Source organism: Sarcophilus harrisii, chromosome 6, assembly GCF_902635505.1.
Source record: "Sarcophilus harrisii chromosome 6, mSarHar1.11, whole genome shotgun sequence".
Classification (NCBI taxonomy): Eukaryota; Metazoa; Chordata; class Mammalia; order Dasyuromorphia; family Dasyuridae; genus Sarcophilus; species Sarcophilus harrisii.
The window spans coordinates 68,343,793-68,362,666 of NC_045431.1; the positions used below are offsets into that span (position 1 = coordinate 68,343,793).

At 37.2% G+C, this 18,874-nt stretch overlaps 1 protein-coding gene and 1 long non-coding RNA gene across 10 annotated transcripts in view; one reads left to right on the top strand and one right to left on the bottom strand.

The window, feature by feature from the left end:
- GAB1 (GRB2 associated binding protein 1) overlaps positions 1-18,874 on the top strand; it is a 158,852-nt gene that overhangs the window by 88,142 nt on the left and 51,836 nt on the right. For all 9 annotated transcript variants that reach the window (XM_031943339.1, XM_031943335.1, XM_031943337.1 and 6 more), the window contains one exon: positions 16,706-17,000. In XM_031943339.1, the coding sequence (XP_031799199.1) occupies positions 16,706-17,000 (295 nt within the window). The remainder of the gene's footprint in view (positions 1-16,705; positions 17,001-18,874) is intronic.
- LOC116420028 lies at positions 7,407-11,528 on the bottom strand. The gene is made up of 3 exons (XR_004230357.1): positions 11,428-11,528; positions 10,234-10,469; positions 7,407-7,637 (listed from the first exon to the last, which is right to left on the bottom strand). It is a non-coding gene; the product is annotated as an uncharacterized LOC116420028 (long non-coding RNA).

An 18,874-nucleotide genomic window follows, 5' to 3' on the forward strand; every position in this document is an offset into this window, starting at 1 on the left:
GGAATGTATTGATAAAATTTATATTGATCAGTTTTGCTGGTTTTTCTTTTTTTTTTTCCTCCTCTTTCTAAAAAAAAAATCTTTGTTTTAAGGGATGGATCTGAGAAGGGAGGAGAAGAAATACAGCATGTAAAGAGTGAGATTTGGGCAATGTTAACACCAAAAATGTTCAATCAAAATTTATTTTTTTTAATTTATTACATTTCCTATCTTAAATTTAAATGGCATAGCTTCATTTCAACACAAATTTCATTTATTTTAAAATAATCATAATTTTTTTTATTTTTCAAAATACATGCAAAGATAGTTTTCAACATCCACCCTTGCAAACCTTGTCTTCCAAATTTTCCTCCCTAGACAGCAAATAATTCAAGAAAGGTTAAACATTTGTAGTTCTTCTAAACATATATCCACTTTGATCATGCTGCTTATGAAAAATCAGATCAAAAGGGGGAAAATGAGAAAGAAAAAAAGCACACAAACAAGAACAAAAGGTGAAAAATACTATGCTATGATCCACATTCAGTATCTATATTTCTATCTCTGGATGCAGATGGCTCTTTCCATCCCAAGTCTATTGGAATTTTCTTTAATCACCTCATTGTTGAGAAGAGCCAAGATCTTCATAGTGGATCATCATATAATCTTGTTGCCAGTACAATGTTTTCTTGGTTCTATTCATTTCACTCAGCATCAGTTCGTGTAAGTCTTTCCAGTCTTTTCTGAAGTCAGCTGGCTCATCATTTCTTTTCTTTTTTTTTTAATTATTATTTTTAATAGCCTTTTATTTACAGTTATATGTATGGGGAACTTTACAGCATTAACAATTGCCAAACCTCTTGTTCCAATTTTTCCCCTCCTTCCCCCCACCTCCTCCCCTAGATGGCAAGATGACCAGTAGATGTTAAATATATTAAAATATAAATTAGATACACAATAAGTATACATGACCAAACCGTTATTTTGCTGTACAAAAAGAATCAGACTCTGAAATATTGTACAATTAGCTTGTGAAGGAAATCAAAAATGCAGGTGGGCATAAATATAGGGATTGGGAATTCAATGTAATGGTTTTAGTCATCACCCAGAGTTCTTTTGCTGGATGTAGCTGGTTCAGTTCATTACTGCTCCATTGGAACTGATTTGGTTGATCTCGTTGCTGAGGATGGCCAGGTCCATCAGAACTGGTCATCATATAGTATTGTTGTTGAAGTATATAATGATCTCCTAGTCCTGCTCGTTTCACTCAGCATCAGTTCGTGTAAGTCTCTCCAGGCCTTTCTGAAATTATCCTGTTGGTCATTTCTTACAGAACAATAATATTCCATAATATTCATATACCACAATTTATTCAGCCATTCTCCATCTGATGGGCATCCACTCAGTTTCCAGTTTCTGGCCACTACAAACAGGGCTGCCACAAACATTCGTGCACATATAGGTCCCTTTCCCTTCTTTAGTATCTCTTTGGGATATAAGCCCAGTAGTATCACTGCTGGATCAAAGGGTAGGCACAGTTTGATAACTTTTTGAGCAAAGTTCCAAATTGCTCTCCAGAATGGCTGGATGTATTCATAATTCCACCAGCAATGTGTCAGTGTCCCTGTTTTCCCACATCCCCTCCAACATTCTGCATTATCTTTCCCTGTCATTCTTGGCTCATCATTTCTTAAAGAACAATCATATTCCATAACATTCATATACCATAACTTATTCAGCCGTTACCCAACTGATGGGCATCCACTCAGTTTCCAGTTGCTTGCCGCCACAAACATTTTTTGCACATATGGGTTCTTTTCCTTCCCAAGATCTCTTTGGGATATAGACTCAGTAATGATCCTGCTGGATCAAAGCATATGCACAGTTTGATAGCCCTTTGGGCATAGTTCCAAATTGCTCTCCAGAATGATTAGGTTGGTTCACAACTCCACTAATAATGTTCTAATAGTAATTTTAATGGCAAGTCCCCGTTCCCACTCCCAACCCCAGTGGAAGTGGGAATATGGGACATGGAGGAATTTTCTCCATTGGGGCAGGGAGTACTATCATTGAAATTCCAGATTCATCCAAGTTATGAAGTAATTCATGAGGAGTTTGTAATTTCACCAACAAGCTAATGCAACCCTTTGATCCCTTAGTGTATATATAAATCTGGGCTCAGGAGACAAGGACTTGAAATCCTAGCTCCATCCCTCACTACATATTGGTCAAGTCATTTCTCTGAGTTGTGTTTTTTTCATCTGTTTAAAGAAAGAGGTTTTGACTAGATCAGTCATTCATCTTATCAGTTCATCATCTTCACCCTTTAACTGTGGATGGGAATCCCCAGATCTCCGTTCTGCACCCATTTCTTTTCTCAGAAGCAAGAAACTATCTTCTCTTCTCCCTGCACTCTCCCTTTACACTTACTACCCATATTAAATCACACTTTACTCTCATAATTGATGTTATTTTCAGTCCATTGTGTCTACTTCCTGTTGGTCAAAGGTTAGGATTGGGTGGTGTAAAGTGGGATAGAAAGCGAACAGGAAAAAGAAAGGCTGGATTATTTTCATACAAGACATATCCATAGACATGGGCAGGATTGCACTTGGATTTGTTGATAACAAAGAAAGGTAAATAGTCATCAATTTTTTCTTCGATGCTGGAGCTGTTCTGTGCATGTTGTATAAGGAAGAAAGTTGTTTTTTTCCCCAAAAGAAAGTTTAAGAGAAACTGATTTCCTAATCCCACCCCACTAGTGGGGGAGGGGAGAGGTTGCTTACTTTCTGAAAACTGTCAGTATTTTAACTCAGGAGTTATATAGGAGGCTTTATTTTATGTGTCAAAAGGCTGTTCATTTCATTATTTAGAGTGAGTGCATGTTTGTTTGCCTTGCCCAGAATTGAGGATTCGGTTTGGATGAGATTCCTTTTTTCTTTTTTTAAAAATTTAGCTTGCTTTAAATTGAATGCATCCGGAATGAATGATTTCTGTCGTTTTGGAAGGCTGCCTTGAGGAGAGTTCTAGAGTGTTTTTTGTCTGTTTGTTTGTTTGTTTTACTTTGTAATTTTTGTCCTTGTAGTGTTAGAAGGATAAAGTGTTTACTTTCAGAAAAATTACATGAACCATTGTTTTGACTAATCCCAAATAAATTTAGATTTGGAATCTTATAAATGATGTTCTTTTGTTCAGTGTCTCTTTACTTTTTCCATTTGTTTGGTGTTGAATATTTTTGTGTTTCCATTCATATTAAACCATGAGTGATTTGTTTTAAAATTTAATAAGTCAATGTGATTGTATGTGTGTTGGGGAGGAGGGTAAGTAATTTATTGCCTTTGTAAAACACCAGAGTGTGATGGTTTTCCACTCAGAAAACCTGGTATAGAATAATTCAAATGTGTGGAATTTAGAAAAGTTGATATAAAATTTTGATAACTTCATGGAAGACGTGTTTTTATTTTTTTATAATCATGTGCAAATTGATTGATAGACTGTATGTGAACTTTTAAAAGTCAATTCTGTTTTAAATCAACTTTTATAATATCTATCATTTATACAGTGCTTTAAGATATATAAGCATTTTACAAATATGACACTAAAAATGGCTAACATTTATATAGTACCCACTATATGTGTCAGACACTATAATAAGCACTTTATAGTTATTATTATCTTTTTTGATCCCTGTGAGATTAGTAGATTTTTATAAATATGGTAATTGAAGCAAACAAGTCAAGTGATTTATTCAGGAGCATATAGGTAAGTTAAGTCTGAGGCTGGATTTGAACTCCGGGCTGTAGAACTTGAACTTTGAACTTTGAAATGTGAACTTTGGCTCTGTAGACCCAAACCCCTCTCCACTATACCAACTAGGTGCTCCACAATGATACTGGGAGTGAAATTCAATTTTTATCCCCGTTTTTATTTCTTATAAATGTGTTTGCAGGACAAAATAAGGGAGGAAAGTCTTTTCACATACTCCTTAAAACAGAGATTGAAAGCTGGCTCTGTTAGAGGTCATGATCCTAGATTAGGAGCAGGAAGGTCTTGCCTCCTTTTACAGATCTAATTTGATCTAATCCAGATTCGTTCACTAAGTCCAGTTAGGATTCAGCCCAGATCCTCTGAGTTTAAGTTTCCTGCACTCCCCAGTGGAGTCATTTTGCCTTTTTCCCAGTGTGTGATAACCCTCTGACTCACTTTTCCTTGCCTTTGCTCCTTGGCAGGATCACCCGTTAACTCCGCTTTCATGGACCAGAACTCCTAGCATTTCATCTGATTCCTGACTCATTAATTTTTAGATGAGTGAGACAGATGTTACAGGTTTCCTGAGCCTATGAAAATACATGCATTGTGAGTTGATGAAGAACAGAGATTAATGATGTCTAACCTAGACTCACTGACATGTAGAATTTTATGTAGATTTGGAAGGGATCTTAAAAGCTGTCCAAAGCTGTCTAGTCCTAAGGAGTAGGGATTTTGTGCAGTCTAAAGAATTTCCCCTTTGTTCTGTAAGAACATAAGAGAGAATGGCTACATTATCCCCTTCTCAAGTTAGATTTAACAGTTGCCTTTGATGCCTTTCTCCCCTACCTGGAAGGATCTACTGCTACCCTCTGCTTCCTTGGGTTCCGTGTCTCAGCTCAAGTACCTTGTACATACATGACTCTGCTTCTTGTTTCCCCAGTCAGCAAAGGTGATCCTTAAAGCAGACACTATTTTGGTCTCTTTTATTTTAAGAAGCAGTAGGGGTAACGTTGCTCACCCCGAGTCACACACCTAGTAAGCGTCTGTGGCTGGATTTGAACTCCTGACTCCAGGACTGGTGCTCTGTCCACCATGCCAGCTAGCTGCTCTTTTGGGCTTTCTCTGTATTTAATGCTTGGTATATAGTAAGCACTTAATAAATGCTTGTTGGTTGACTGACTGCTCTTAGATCTCTTATAGACATTGTGTAGAATAAGACCCATTATGTGGATCCAATGGTAGGTAACCATTTAAACTCTTAATAACCACTTCAGAAACTGGTTATACAGCTTGTAGATCATCCTCGAGCCTTCTTCATTTTCTCTCTCTCCCTGTTCCAAGTATATGCAACCTAATGAGAGGGTTGTTGTTGTTCAGTCATTTTTTCAGTCATGTCTGACTCTTCGTGACCTCATTGGGGTTTTCTTGGCAAAGATAGTGGAGGGTTTGACCTTGCCTTCTTCGGCTCATTTGACAGATGGGGAAACTGAGGCAAAGTAGATGAAGTGACTTGCTAAGAGTTGCACAGCCAGTAAGTGTCTGAGGCCAGATTTGAACTCAGGGAGATGAGTCTTCCTGATCTCAGGTCTGGCTCTCTGTGTGCCCTATGGCACCATCATGGGAAGGAGTGCTGGTGGGAAAAAAATGGAAGGGGGGTAATTAGAAAAAAAGCTTTGCTTTGAAAGGGTTCCTAGTGGTGGAAGTGATGATTGACATTCCTTATGTGGGGGATAGCTTATGAAAAAGCCAAGATACAGGAGATGAACTGTTCCTTTCTGGGAACAAGTTAGACCAGTTTGGCTCAAACCAGAGTTGCGAAAGAAGTTTGGAAAGATGGTTGGGAGCCTGGCTGAGAAGGTCTTTAAATACTTCTTGGAGAAATTGCATATTACCCTGCATACAATAGGGAAACCCTGAAGGATCCTGAGACTGGGAATTTAAAGTCCAAAGCAGGGACTGTTCATTCCCCAGTTTGAAAAGTGCCTTGCTCACAGAAATGCTTAATAAGTGATTGTTGAATGAAAGAGTTAATCAATTAAGCCCCAAATTCCAGTTAAAAACTCCAGCAATATCGTGTCAAAGCAAAGTTCCCGTAGACTTAAGAGTACTAATTATGACAGAGTTTGTTCTTTTTTAATGTGGTGCTGATTCCAGGACTCACAATTAGCAATGTTTTCAAAGAATGAGTTGCCAACATCATCCGTTGGTAATTTTAAACCCACTTCCTCCAAACTATGAGACTTATGAATTAGGTTTGACTTTTTCCATGAAAGTGTAAAGATTTTTTTCCCTCCGTGCTGGCTAATTTGTTTTATTTCAAACAGCATGTGCGAAACTGCATTTATTGGGGCCTGTGAAATACTAAGCAGGTTTTTTTTTTGGGGGGGGAGATTGGGGTAACCTCATATCTGAGCATTGTTCTGCATTATTCTCAGTATTTTCTTTTGTTTATATAATCAAGCTAAAGTTAGAACTTACAGTACAAGACTAGAAAATAGTGACAATAGTTGAAAAACAGGAAATTTTAGACTTGTGTGTGTTTGGAACAGATGCCCATGATGATAGAGCTAGAGGAATGGAAACTTCCACTGAGCTTGTTCTTTCCTTGTTTTGCTTAGTGAGAAAAGATGGGGCTTCCTGGAAAACAAGTCAAGGAGGTTAAAGCAAATACTTTTGTTGTTTTTCCTTACTTTGGAGTCTACAGCTTTTTTTTTTTTTGGTCTATTCCCTCCCACTGGTAAAATTATGGAAAAATAGTATTATAGACAAATAAATAGAATTGTAGAGGAATACAGCTTGTGGATCCAAGAGACTGCAAGTTATCCGAGGGCAGAGTGATCTTCAATCCAAAATAGGAGTTATGTTGTTCGCTGAAGTGGTTTTGAAAGAAATATATTATTATGATTATTGAATTGTAAAAGAAGAGCCCAAGGGGGACTGTCCATCTCTCTGTTTGAAGGATTTTCTATTTTCCTTGTTTTGTTGTCTTTTCTACCCCCCCCCCCCCCAGTCTCTTAAAACAAAAGAAGACATTACTACCTTGGTGCAACCTCTCCTGTAAAAAGTCCTATATTTTTATATTTCAGACAAAAGGTATAGTTAATTCCTTAGCTGTCAGGAGCATTAAATAATTCAAATTAAGTTAATTCCTTAGCTGTCAGGAGCATAGAATAATTTATCAGTGTATACTTAAAGCTTTTAAAGATACTGTTTCCCTTCCCTTTTCTATTTCTTTGATTTTTCAAACAAAGATATGATGGGGTCATTTGAACAAGAGATGAGGGACCAGTTTGACCTCCACTAGACTTTATTGCCCCTCCCTCCCCTCAGCATACATATCTTTTCTATCTAGAGCTATCAGCCCTCCCATTAGCTAATTGGCTTTGTAAATCAACTAAAACTTGGATTTTAGATCCTTGATGAAGACCTAGATTCAAAACCTGTCTTATCTCTAGGATACTTATTGGTCATGTGACCTGGAATCTTCAGTGTTTCCGGGTAGTTTTGTAAGATTGCAAATCACTGATGAGTTGTCCAATCAGCGTTGGTGGTGGTAACTTTCTTGCTTGGGATTCCTCACACCAATGAAATTTCTAATTCTTCCTGCAAAAGTCCCACAAGCATTACAACAAAGGAATCATTAAGCTTATTGTTTAAATCAAGCATTTTGAAAACCTCATCATCATTTCCCTATACTTTTGTTTTCTAATTTCTTATGAATAAAATAACATTTAATCAAATTACAATGGTACCAGTCCAGAGTGGCTGAAGGAATAGCTCTCCAGAATACAGGAAATGCTTCAGGCTTATCAAGTCCAAATTAAACTTTGGTTCTGTCTCAGTAGCTTTCATCAAGGAAAAATTTTCTGTGGTCCCCCTGATGATGTTTTTTTGTTTTCCATCCATCTCTGTTGGTTAAGCCAGAATGGTAACAGTTAGTTAACCATTGAAATCCAAACATCAACATTTAGGCTTATTCTAACTGAATGTTCTAGTTTGTCTTTTTACATACTCTAAGATACTAGATAATTTTGAACTCTCCAATGGACACTGTATTTAGTTAGTTTGATCCTTAAAGTTTATTATATCTGAGTGAAATAATATCCTAAGAAGAGTTCCTATCAGCCATAGTTTCTTACTATGTGTGAAGCAGTTTTCTGAGCTTTTGTAACTTGAGAACTGAAATCTAAAAAGTAATATCTTCTGTTTTTTCCAAAAGCTTAAGAACATATAACTGCAAATTGTGAAATTTTTTGATGTTTTCACAAAAAGAAGGAAAAAATTATTAATTTGTATTCACAATATTATTAAATTCTGATATATTTTAAAGAATCATCTACTTCTAAAAAGTTTACTTGGCTTAAGGACAAAATCAGTTGCCACATTTATAATAGAAATAAGTATTCTTTATCTCTAGGACATTCATCTCTATTCTAACTGTAATAATTTCACTAAAGAAAGTAAGAACAAAACTTAATGTCATATCTGGTAGAGGGTATTTCCTCTGGTGTTGGGCATTTGTGAAGAAAATGTTTTGTAACCTTATCCTAGTCCTATTTAAGGTGAGTTGTTGTTATGAATATGTGACTACATAGAGAACTCCCTGTGTAAGAACCACCATGCTAACTTAGCAAACTTGCCTTTGCTTTAGTAGAGAAGTCCTGTGGAGTTGCTTGTAGCACATAAAGGTTAAATGACTTACTAGCCCAGTATCACACAACTAATACCAGAGATGATATTGGAAGCCCATGTTATTCTGATTTCAACCTCAGCAATCTATAATGCTTCATTTTCATTATTTTTTTTAATCAATGGAGTTCAGATTTTTTGGGGACTTCAGTGGAGTTCAAATAGAAATGGTAACAGGACATGTTATTTAGTGTTCTACGCATAGATAGGTTGCTGTTTGTTCAATGGAGTTCAGATTAGAAATAGTAATAGGATGTGTTATATAATGTTTTGTGCATAGGTAGATTGCTGTTTCTTCAATGGAGTTCAAATAGAATGGTGATAGGACATGTTATTTAATGTTCGGCACATAAGTAGGTTGCTGTTTTAGAGCCTACTGCTTTATAATAATTACTTTCTTCCGTACTATTTCTATTACTTTCTAATAATTGCTTTTTGCTAGCCTATTACTTTATAAAAAGCCATTCAATTTTGAAATCCTGGGCTCCCTCTCCTGCCTTTTTCTTCATTTCAAAAAAGCCGGATCACCTTCCCCCTTCCTTCCTCTTCTTGCTAAGATCAACCACTCTGTGCTCCTAATTCTATCATTTCCAATTTTCTCCTACAGATTTTAACCTCAGTCATTCCTCCCATCCTAAATCTTCAACTTCTTATTTTTTTTTTCCATTCCTACTTCCTTTAGATATACCCAGAGTTTCCCTCTCCTTAAAGAACCATCACCAAATCATAACATCTCAAATTGTTATCCTGAACCTCTCTTAATTTTTTCTATAATTAGATGCCCATAAAATCCTTTCTATACTAACAGCTACTGCATTTCTCATTCCCTCCTAAACCCTTTATAGTCATCATTTAATTGAAACTATTCTAAGTTACCAGTGATCCCTTAATTGCCAAATCCAGTGGTCCTTTCTCAGTTCTCTTCCCTCTTTACCCATCTGCTATATTTCATACTATTAACCTCCTTCATTCTGGAGACTCTCCTCTGGTCTCCTCTTATCTACCTGACTGATCCTTCCCCATCCCTTTTGTTGGTTCATCTTCCAAGTCCTGTCCCCTATTTGTGGGTGTTTTCTCAAGGCTCTTTCCTAGACCTCCACTCTATTCTCTCTCTGCCTGCTCCTCTCTCTCTCTAACCTCAACAGCTCCTATGGGTTTAATGATCATCTCTATGCCAGTAACTCCCACAGATATAGATGTAACTTATCTCTCCCTGATCTTCAATCCTACATCCCTGATTGCTTGACATTTCAAACTGAGTGTTTGCATTAAATCACAAGGTATCCCAAACAGAACTCATTATTTCCCCTCCTACTCCCCAAATATTAATACTTCTTTCACAAATTTTACTATTTCTTTCAAAGCCGTCACCATTATTTTAGTCTCCTCCAGCCACTTGACAAATCTTACTGTTGCTACATTCAATCATCTTTGACCTTTTCTATCAGCTACCTCCTTAATAAAACCAAATGATTCTTTTCTATTACTAAAGTTACAGTTATCTCTAAGGTTCCTTCTATGAAGTTAAGATGCCCATCTTTCTCACAGTAATGATCATAAAAAGTTTAGATTTGAGACTAAAAGAAATCAAACTGTAGTCTAAGAAAACATTATTTAAAAATTTAAAGTCTGCCCCCCAAAATTTATATTTTTGTACTTTTTTCAACTGTAAATACTTCCTAGTCCCATAATATGGGCAGATAAGGGGAATAAATAGCATTGTGAATGCCAAAATGAGGGGAGGGGAATATAGGGATCTATCTGAATTATTTTGCAATTGAGGAAACTTAGCTTCAGAGAGGGGAGATGTCTCACCGACAGCCACAGACCATGTTAGGTGCAGACCTGAGACTTCTAACACAGTGTGCTTTCCGTTTCATTGTGTTGCCCCAGAATGCTTGGGGGGAAGGATGTCCAATGCGTTCATCTTGCAGAGTTTAAGTGTGCATTCTTAGCAAATCTAGGGCAGTGTCAATTTACACATTTCTTGTCCTGGTTTTTTCCGGTCATATGAGGATGTCGGCATGATCACCTAGGGCTGACCTTTCATTCTATGACATGGAGGGTAAGGGGAAAAGAAGTTAAGCAAAGGAAAAGGAAAAAGGTATACACAGACAAAAAGTTAATAGGGAAGAAATCAGCAATAATTAGATACAGTAATAAGACGCATCCTAAGATGATACAGGATTTTCAAATGAATAATATAGGCATTAAGTCCATGAATGGGAATTCAGTGTCCTGGGCTATTGTGCTCCCTGAAAGCTTTTCAGAGGAATACTTTGACTCAACTCTTAGGATTTGAGAGGATTTGTGAAGTTAGGAGGAAGAAGGGAAAGAGTACTCCTACCAGGTCAGAGGGAGACGGAATAACCAAAAAAAAAAAATGGATGTTTTTCAAATCATAAAGAACACCATCTTTCTATAAATATGTATTTGAAGAAACAGCATTGTGCGCCTCCCCTTTTGTACTGTCAGGTATTTAATAAGTGTTAGTTGAATTGAATTAAACTATCACATGCCGGATGGAGAAGCTGGGTGGTACAGTAGACAGAGTAGTCTAAAGTCAGGAAGAATTATCACCTTAAATTCAAATCTGACCTCAGGCACTTACTACCTGTATTACCCTGTCTGCCTCAGTTTCCTCATCTGTAAAATGAGCTAGAGAAGGAAATGACAAACCACTTCAGTATCTCTGCCAAGAAAACTCCAAATGGGGTCACAGAGAATTGGACATGACTGAAAACAATTTAACTACAACAAAATATGCTAGGTACTATTTGAGGGATTGAGGATATAAAGACCAAAAAAAAAAAAAAGAAGAAGAAGAAGAAACAGTCCTTGCCTGCAAGAGATTTACATTGTATTAGATTGTAGCCTTATCCTATTTGTTAGTCAGCTAGCTCTCCAATTCAGTTGAAACATTTACCAAGTACCTATAGTGCAATGTGCTATACTTACTGCTGGGAACATAAAATTGGGGGAGTGGGGGGGGAAGAAACCAATTCTTACCCTGAAGTTGTTTACAGTCTCCTGGGGGGAAGGAAGTAGGACATTTCCATGGCTAGTACATGAGGCAGGAGAGATCCAGGCAAAATTCTGTTGTAGAAAATATTTGCCTTTCCTTTTGGCCATCTGCTTGCTAAAGGCATAAGGAAAGAAGAAATACAACATCTGATCCCTGAATTTTCATCAGTTACTCCAAAAAGGACATCCAAAATAGAAGGCTGTGTTGAATGGTGGTTTCTATAACAAGCTGCTGTCTCCACAAAGCTTATGAGTTCATGCCTCATTTTCTGTCCATTGTTTAGGATACCCAGAGCATCCTCACTGTAAGATAAATGATAAGCTCTTTGAAGTGGTCCACCCAGCAAGTCTGTCTGGCTTGTGTACAAGCTCTGATGGAATTTGCCAAAATCCTAAGGAAGTCTGAGGGAAATTCAGAAACAAGGATCTTAAAAAAAAAAAAAAAAAAGACACAGAATCTCCTCAATAAGGAACTCCAGACTGGTGCCTTAACAGGTGGTCATCCAGCCTTCTTGGAGATACCCTGTGATGGGGAAATAATTACCTACATGGGCAGTTCACCATACATGGGGGGCAGCTCTAAAAGTTAAAAAATTTTTCCTTATACTGTACACTTTCCTTATGCTGAGCCTATTTGATCCTGCAACTTCCACCTAATACATCTAATTCTGTCCCCTAGGGATAATTGGGAAATAAAGATCTAGGGAAGTTTTATGACTTCTCCAAGTTTACATATTAGTAAATGTCTTTAGGTGGAATTTCAACCCAGGTCACTTTTTCTGACCTGTGAAGAAGTACTAGAAATGTAGTTGAATACATGAAAAATCAGCTTTTTTTGTCCCCATTTGTCCCAAGCACGTCTCTTTTCCCAGTGAAAGTGAACAATTGGAATGGACTTTTACATGCAAAGTTTTGTCCCAAATTTATTCAGGGATTTTGGTTTAAAAAGGTATTTTCTACCCTGCTACTATAGACTTGGTGGGTTAACCTATGGCTTTCATTGGGGCGACAAGTGCAACAAGGTTAAAAATAGAACACGCTTTAAGAATCCCAGATATTTTCAGATAACAAAGAGTGATTTATGTGGGCCCATTTTGTGCTTTGAAAACATAGAGACGCCTTTGTACTGTGATTAGCTAGGGTGCTGAGGTCAGTTCTCTTGTCTGGAATCCAGCTTTATTCGGTTGCTAAATTGTGCTTTGTACTGGGATCCAGAGAATCTTTGTATCTGCCTTATTAAAGTGTGTAGTTTATGTAATTGCTTTTGTTTTCTAGTTTCAGTGGTGCCAGATTCAATGAGAGTGACTCATTATGTGACTGAAACAAACATTCTCATTTGCGTTGCGTACCCCCCTTCCCACCCCCCCAAAAGTAGCAGGTGCTGGTTGGCTAAATTCAATATTTTAGAACTGTAATTTCCTGTGTAGAAAGCTCATCTCGCATGTGGTGTTCCCTCACCGAACCAGACTATGAAATCACTGCCTTCAGTCTCTCTCTGTGTATATTTGTGTGTGTGTGTGTGCAGATGTACATTTGCACGTGTGTGCAATCCCTTTATTTTTTTCTCTTTCCTTTTGTCCTCCATTTCACTGAATTCTCAAATAAATGCCCTTTAAAGCTGGACACTGGAAGAGGGATGGGGCAGGAAGCCATGCTGCTGCAGCCCCAAGACAGATTCCATTCTTTCTGCCTGCGTGCCTGTGACCGCACAGCCACTGAATATTTGAAATGACAACACAGAATTGGCTGCTTGGGCATTTGGACCTTGTCTTAATGGTAAACATTGGGCTTTTAAAAGCAGCTTGATCCCCAGGGATCAGGACATGGAGAGCTGCAAGGAGCCTCAGAGACCATGCAGTCCAATTTCCCCATTTTATATATTCCTTACATATGCTTTGTTTGGATTTGTACACTCCCATATTAGAGTGCAAGCTCTCTGAGGGGAGGGACTATTTTTTTGCCTCTATCCCCAGTGCTCAATACAGTGTCTGGTACATAGTAGAAGCTTAATAAGTGTTTATTATTATTAATAATAATAAGTATTATTATTAAGTGTTAAATTATTATTATTTATTATCAAGTCATTTGAAATGACTTGCCAAGGTCACATATAGGTAATAGACTTCAAAGTTGGGATTAAACCCCAATTCCTCTCATTCTAAGTCTGTCATATCAGCTGCTTCTTCATCCACCTAATTTTGCTCATGGCTGAGTGTGTGTGTGTTGTAAAACTGCTCCCTCAGTGGGGAAGCAGAGCCAGGATTGTAAAAGCAGGAATTAACACGATGAAGTGACCACAAAGAAAAGAGCAGTTTATTTGTTGAGAACCCACCAGTGTCCAGCTTAGGAAAAGGCAGACTACTCATAGTTCTGTAACTCTTCAAGCTTTACAAAGTTCATTCTCCACACCAATTCTGCAAAGAAGCTAATTCAGTCATCTCCCCCCCCCCCCCACGCCCACCCCCTATGTTATAGTTAATTAACTTGTCCGTGGTCACAGAGTGATGATTGCTGGGTTAAGCTTCCAACCCTAGGACCTTGGGACTTGAATGGGGAGAGAGGAGGTTCTATTTTATGCAGAAATTTAATATTAGGCTTATTTTATTTGAAAAACAAGTTTTGCAGCAAACCCCGTCCCACCCCCACCCCCCTCAAAATTAGACTTCTGGGAAACTCAACTGTCTAAAACTTTTCAGAAGTAAATGGAAGGGGCAGCTAGGTGGCTCAGTGGGTAGAGCATCAGTCCTGAAGTCAGGGGGACCCGAGTTCAAATTTGACCTCAGACACTTAACACTTTCTAGCTGTGTGACCCTGAGCAAGTCACAACCCCCATTCTCTCAGCAAAAAAAAAAAAAATGTAAATGGAAAAGATCTCTAAGGGATCAAAATAGCTTGTCACAAAGCTCCAGAGCTTGACTTTCTAAGAAGTTCCTGGGGGCCACCCTCAAAGACTGTTGACTAGATACTTTTAAACAATTTCATTATGTGTTTGATGATGAGTAGAGAAGAGCTACATCTTTGAGACATTTGTTTTTTCTTCCTGTTTCTACTTTTTCTAGAGGACATCTTGATTGAGTTGGAAAAGCTTTTTCAGTAAAAAGATTAACATGTCTGTGTATAGCTAGGAATTCTTGGTCTTAGTCTGTATCCTCTAAGCAGTTTCTTATGTATCAGCTTTGTCTTCCTCAGGCAGCCAAGTGGTGCATTTTATAGTCAGGAAGTTCCAGTCCAGCCTCTGATACTTAGTACCCGAGTGACCTATGGTCACTTAACCCCTGCTACTTGTGAAATGGGAGAAATAACAGTTTTTATTTACCCACCAGAATTGTTGTGAGGACCAAAGGAGATAATAATTGTGTCGGGCTTAGTGCAATATCTGGCACATAATAAATGCTGTATAGATGTGGTCTATTAGTAACTAAGGCACTATTTCTTGGATTCCTCCCCCTTCTGGGTAATGGGCACCTAGTAGGTCAGTTCCTTTCAGTAGGTCATTATTGAGCATCTGCTGTGTACTCAGCACTGTTGGTCCCTTAGGGAGATGCAGTATTTCTGTTGTTTTGGAATTATAGGATATAGTACATATGTGGATAATTGTAACCAAACTGCAATCCCTGGTAAATCTATTAGGATGTGCTATATCATCATGAGCATCTGGGAAGGTTTCATGGAAGTGATGGGCTTTAAAAAATTCAGGAGATAGTGATAGATGGAGGAAGGATTTTCCAGGCACAGAACAAAAGAGACAATATAGACCTCATTGTGTTTGGTGGGGGGAAAGCCCTCCCGTTTGGATGTGGCAGGTCCCAGGAGATAAGTCCAGAAAGGACTTTCCATGAGAGAAGAGTTTGAACTTTACTAGTTGGAATCATAGGTTCCTGGCTTTAGCCCTGGCAGGAACTTGGGAGGTCCTTTACAATCTGCTCTCTGTGGGTGTGTATGTGTGTGTATGTACATGTATATTTTACAATCCAGCTTCCTTGTTTTCTGGAATGCTTTCCAATTCTAAAATTCTTCCTTGAAGTTTGACTTCTTTGAAGTCTTTACTTTAGTTTTTCAACTCTCAGTAATTCAGGAGTGATTGTCTGGTTTACAAATTGCTCAGCCACCTTCTTTTGCTCTTTCAGCCTTGTTACTGTCTTCTTGTAGATCATCTCATAATTTATTAATTAATATTTCCCCTGGGAGATTATAAGGAGTACAAGATGAAAGTATAAATGTTTTTCCCTCTAATATTATTGACATTTGGGATAAGATTTGGTAAAGAAAGAGGTTGAAGCTAAAAGATATAATTTTCTTTAGTGAAGAGGGAGTTTCTCCATGTTCTTGATTATCCACTACCATGTATTTAATTTCATTTCAGGTCAAAAAGAAATCCTTTTTAGTTAGCATAGCTACTGTCCTTTGTTGCAATTGCTTCTGATTAGGTGTGTTTCCAGCCACACTTTTTGTGTTGGTAACCAAAAAAAAAAAAAAAAAAAGAAGAAGAAGAGAAATCAAATAGAAGCTTTCCCTTGATTGGGGAATAGCTTAATAGATTACAGGATATGAATGCAATGAAATACTGTAAAAATGCTGTTAAAAAACAAACAAACAAAAACAAAACACTAGGAGGAATTCAGAGAATCCTGAGTAGATTCATATGTACCAAATTGCAGTAAAATGAGCAGAACCAAGAGAGCATCATACCTCATAACTTACAGAGAATACTTAGGTTAGTGTTATTTGTTTAAAACATTGAGTGATTGCTGACCCCAGAATCAATAAAACTCCTCTTCTTGAGTTCAAATTCAGCTTCAGACACTTATTCATTATTTGACATTGGACAAGTCTCCTCATCTGTCAGATGAGCTAGAGCAGTAAATGGTGAAACATTCCAGTATTTCTGCCAACAAAACCTCAAATAGGGTCACTGTTGGATACAACTTTAAAAAAAAAGAAAACAAATAAACTGAAACAGCAACAAAAACCTGTCTAAATAACACATACTGACAGATCAGATGAGCTTTATGTGTTCACCATTCTACTATATGACCCATCAGCACATCATAATGATAGATCTCAAATATAAAGACTTTGTATTGTATTTTTATTTTCAGGAAACTTTTTCATAATGGTAAATAATTCCATAGGAAAAGGATAATTATATTTGTTTTGTGCTGTGTTGTTTTTTATTTTATTTTTTCATATCTTAGTTTAAAAATCATTCTTAATTCCTGCATAATAAATGGCTTTTTTTTTTTTTTTTTAATTTCTTCCACAGGCATGGAAGAGGAGGTGGTTTGTACTCCGAAGTGGCCGTTTAACGGGAGATCCAGATGTATTGGAATACTACAAAAATGATCATGCCAAAAAGCCCATCCGCATTATTGACTTAAACTTATGTCAACAAGTAGATGCTGGATTGACATTTAACAAAAAGGAGTTTGAAAACAGCTACATTTTTGATATCAACACAATCGATCGCATCTTCTACTTGGTAGCAGACAGCGAGGAGGAGATGAATAAGTGGGTTCGTTGTATTTGTGACATCTGTGGGTTTAACCCTACAGAGGAAGGTAAGTACCAGTTTCATTAATTGAACTAAAACTAAGCTATTGGGGCATCTTTCCTGCTGTGTTTTGAAGAATTATCACAAAATGATTTCTTGGCTTAAATAAATGACACATTTTTTGGTTCCCCTTCTATAACATATTAGGAAAGATACTTACCTCTTTAATGAGGGAAATATTTTGGGCCAGGCCTGTGATTTAATCTATGCAGGGGAACGACACAGTTGTGTAAATATACAACTCATCTATATTATCTTAGTTGCCTTGGATGCTATTCAAGCAAGCTTTTTAGAAAGGTGGTTCTGCTCATCAGGATAGGTTGTTTCTTAGTAAGGCAAAGGCAGATTCAAAATTAGCTCCTTAAATGAGATCTCATGGTACATGGTATGATGACTTTGGATGCTTACTACATGTGTGACCCGGGGAATCAAATCCCATTAGAGATATCGATAGAGAAATTCTTTTTTGAAATAAGCAACTGGAAAAAAAAATATGGCTCAGCAGAAAAGTTGTTGACTTGAAGATAGAATAAAAATATTTGATACCATTTAATAGAACACAGCCCTCTCCCACTACACAGTGTACATGTGATAGTCACACGTGAATACTTGAAAAATATAATAAGAGATAATTTGTTCAACACTCTGATTATTAACATAAAGTGAAGCATAAAATAGGAAAATGTATGCTATGTATCTTGGTTTTCCTCATTTTTAATTTGTTAATTAATTGTGTGTGCAATACTAAGGAATTGGAATAGGAATTGCTTTGGAAGGAATAGGAAAAAAAAACATGTAAAATGTTTAAGTCTATTTGATGGGACCAAATATATCCATATGAATCAAATAAATGATTACAAAGCACTGTAAGAGAGGCAATATAATATAATAGAAAACTTGAGTTCAAATCTTTCCCTTCTGACATATATTGGATTTGTCAACATGGGCAAGTCACTCTATCTCTCTCTTGATGATGTTATGACTATAATTTATAGGTGAGTTGCTGGTCAACTTCAGTAGGGGAATTTTCCACAGTGAGTATTCCTCGCTCCAGTGAAGTTGAAGGTTTAAATGGAAAGGAAAAACACAAGAAAATATAGTTCATATTATACATCAATTCTCTGGTAATACCCTGAAACACTGGCATTAGGATTGATTGGACCATAGTCAAGGAAGTCTTAGTTCTAAGAAGAAGTGAATTTTGTGAAGGGTTTAGAAAGGAGTTGATTAATGGAGAGGATAGCATTCCAGGTAGAAAAGGCTTCTAAGCAAAGGGAAACAAAATAATAAGTTGTAAGAAATTTGATGTGGCTAGGGTAGAGGTGAGTTGTTCAAGAACCTAAAATTAGGAGCTGAGATTCGATCACTCTCCTATTGCTTTTAAATAGATTGATAAAGATTTGATGAATTCAGCAAATGTTTATTGAGAGCCCAAGGAGAACTTTACCCACCACTACATCAGATACTCAACCACTACTGTGGTAGAAAAATAACCGATGATTTATTAGGTTCCCAAATTTAGAAGACTTATTTCTGGAGCCTGCCAGGTTTGATGGTCACAAAGATTATTTTAAAATGAGCAGAAAAAACTTCATGTTGTACTCCTGGATTAGTAGATTAGGGCCTCATTAGCACATAAGTGTCAAAACAAAGATTCATATACAACAGTTCTAAAATGATATTTGTTTATCCTACCCAAAAACTATCCTGTGAGGTGACTAACACAGGTAAGACAGATCTGCTCTCAGTGAACTTATTAATTATGAGAAAACAGGGCAACAAAGAATTATAATATGGAGGGGGAGCAAGATGAGGGCAAGAGAGAGGAACAGGCAAAATGCTGTGGGGATTTGGTCTGCCAACCTTATGTGGGTTGAACTG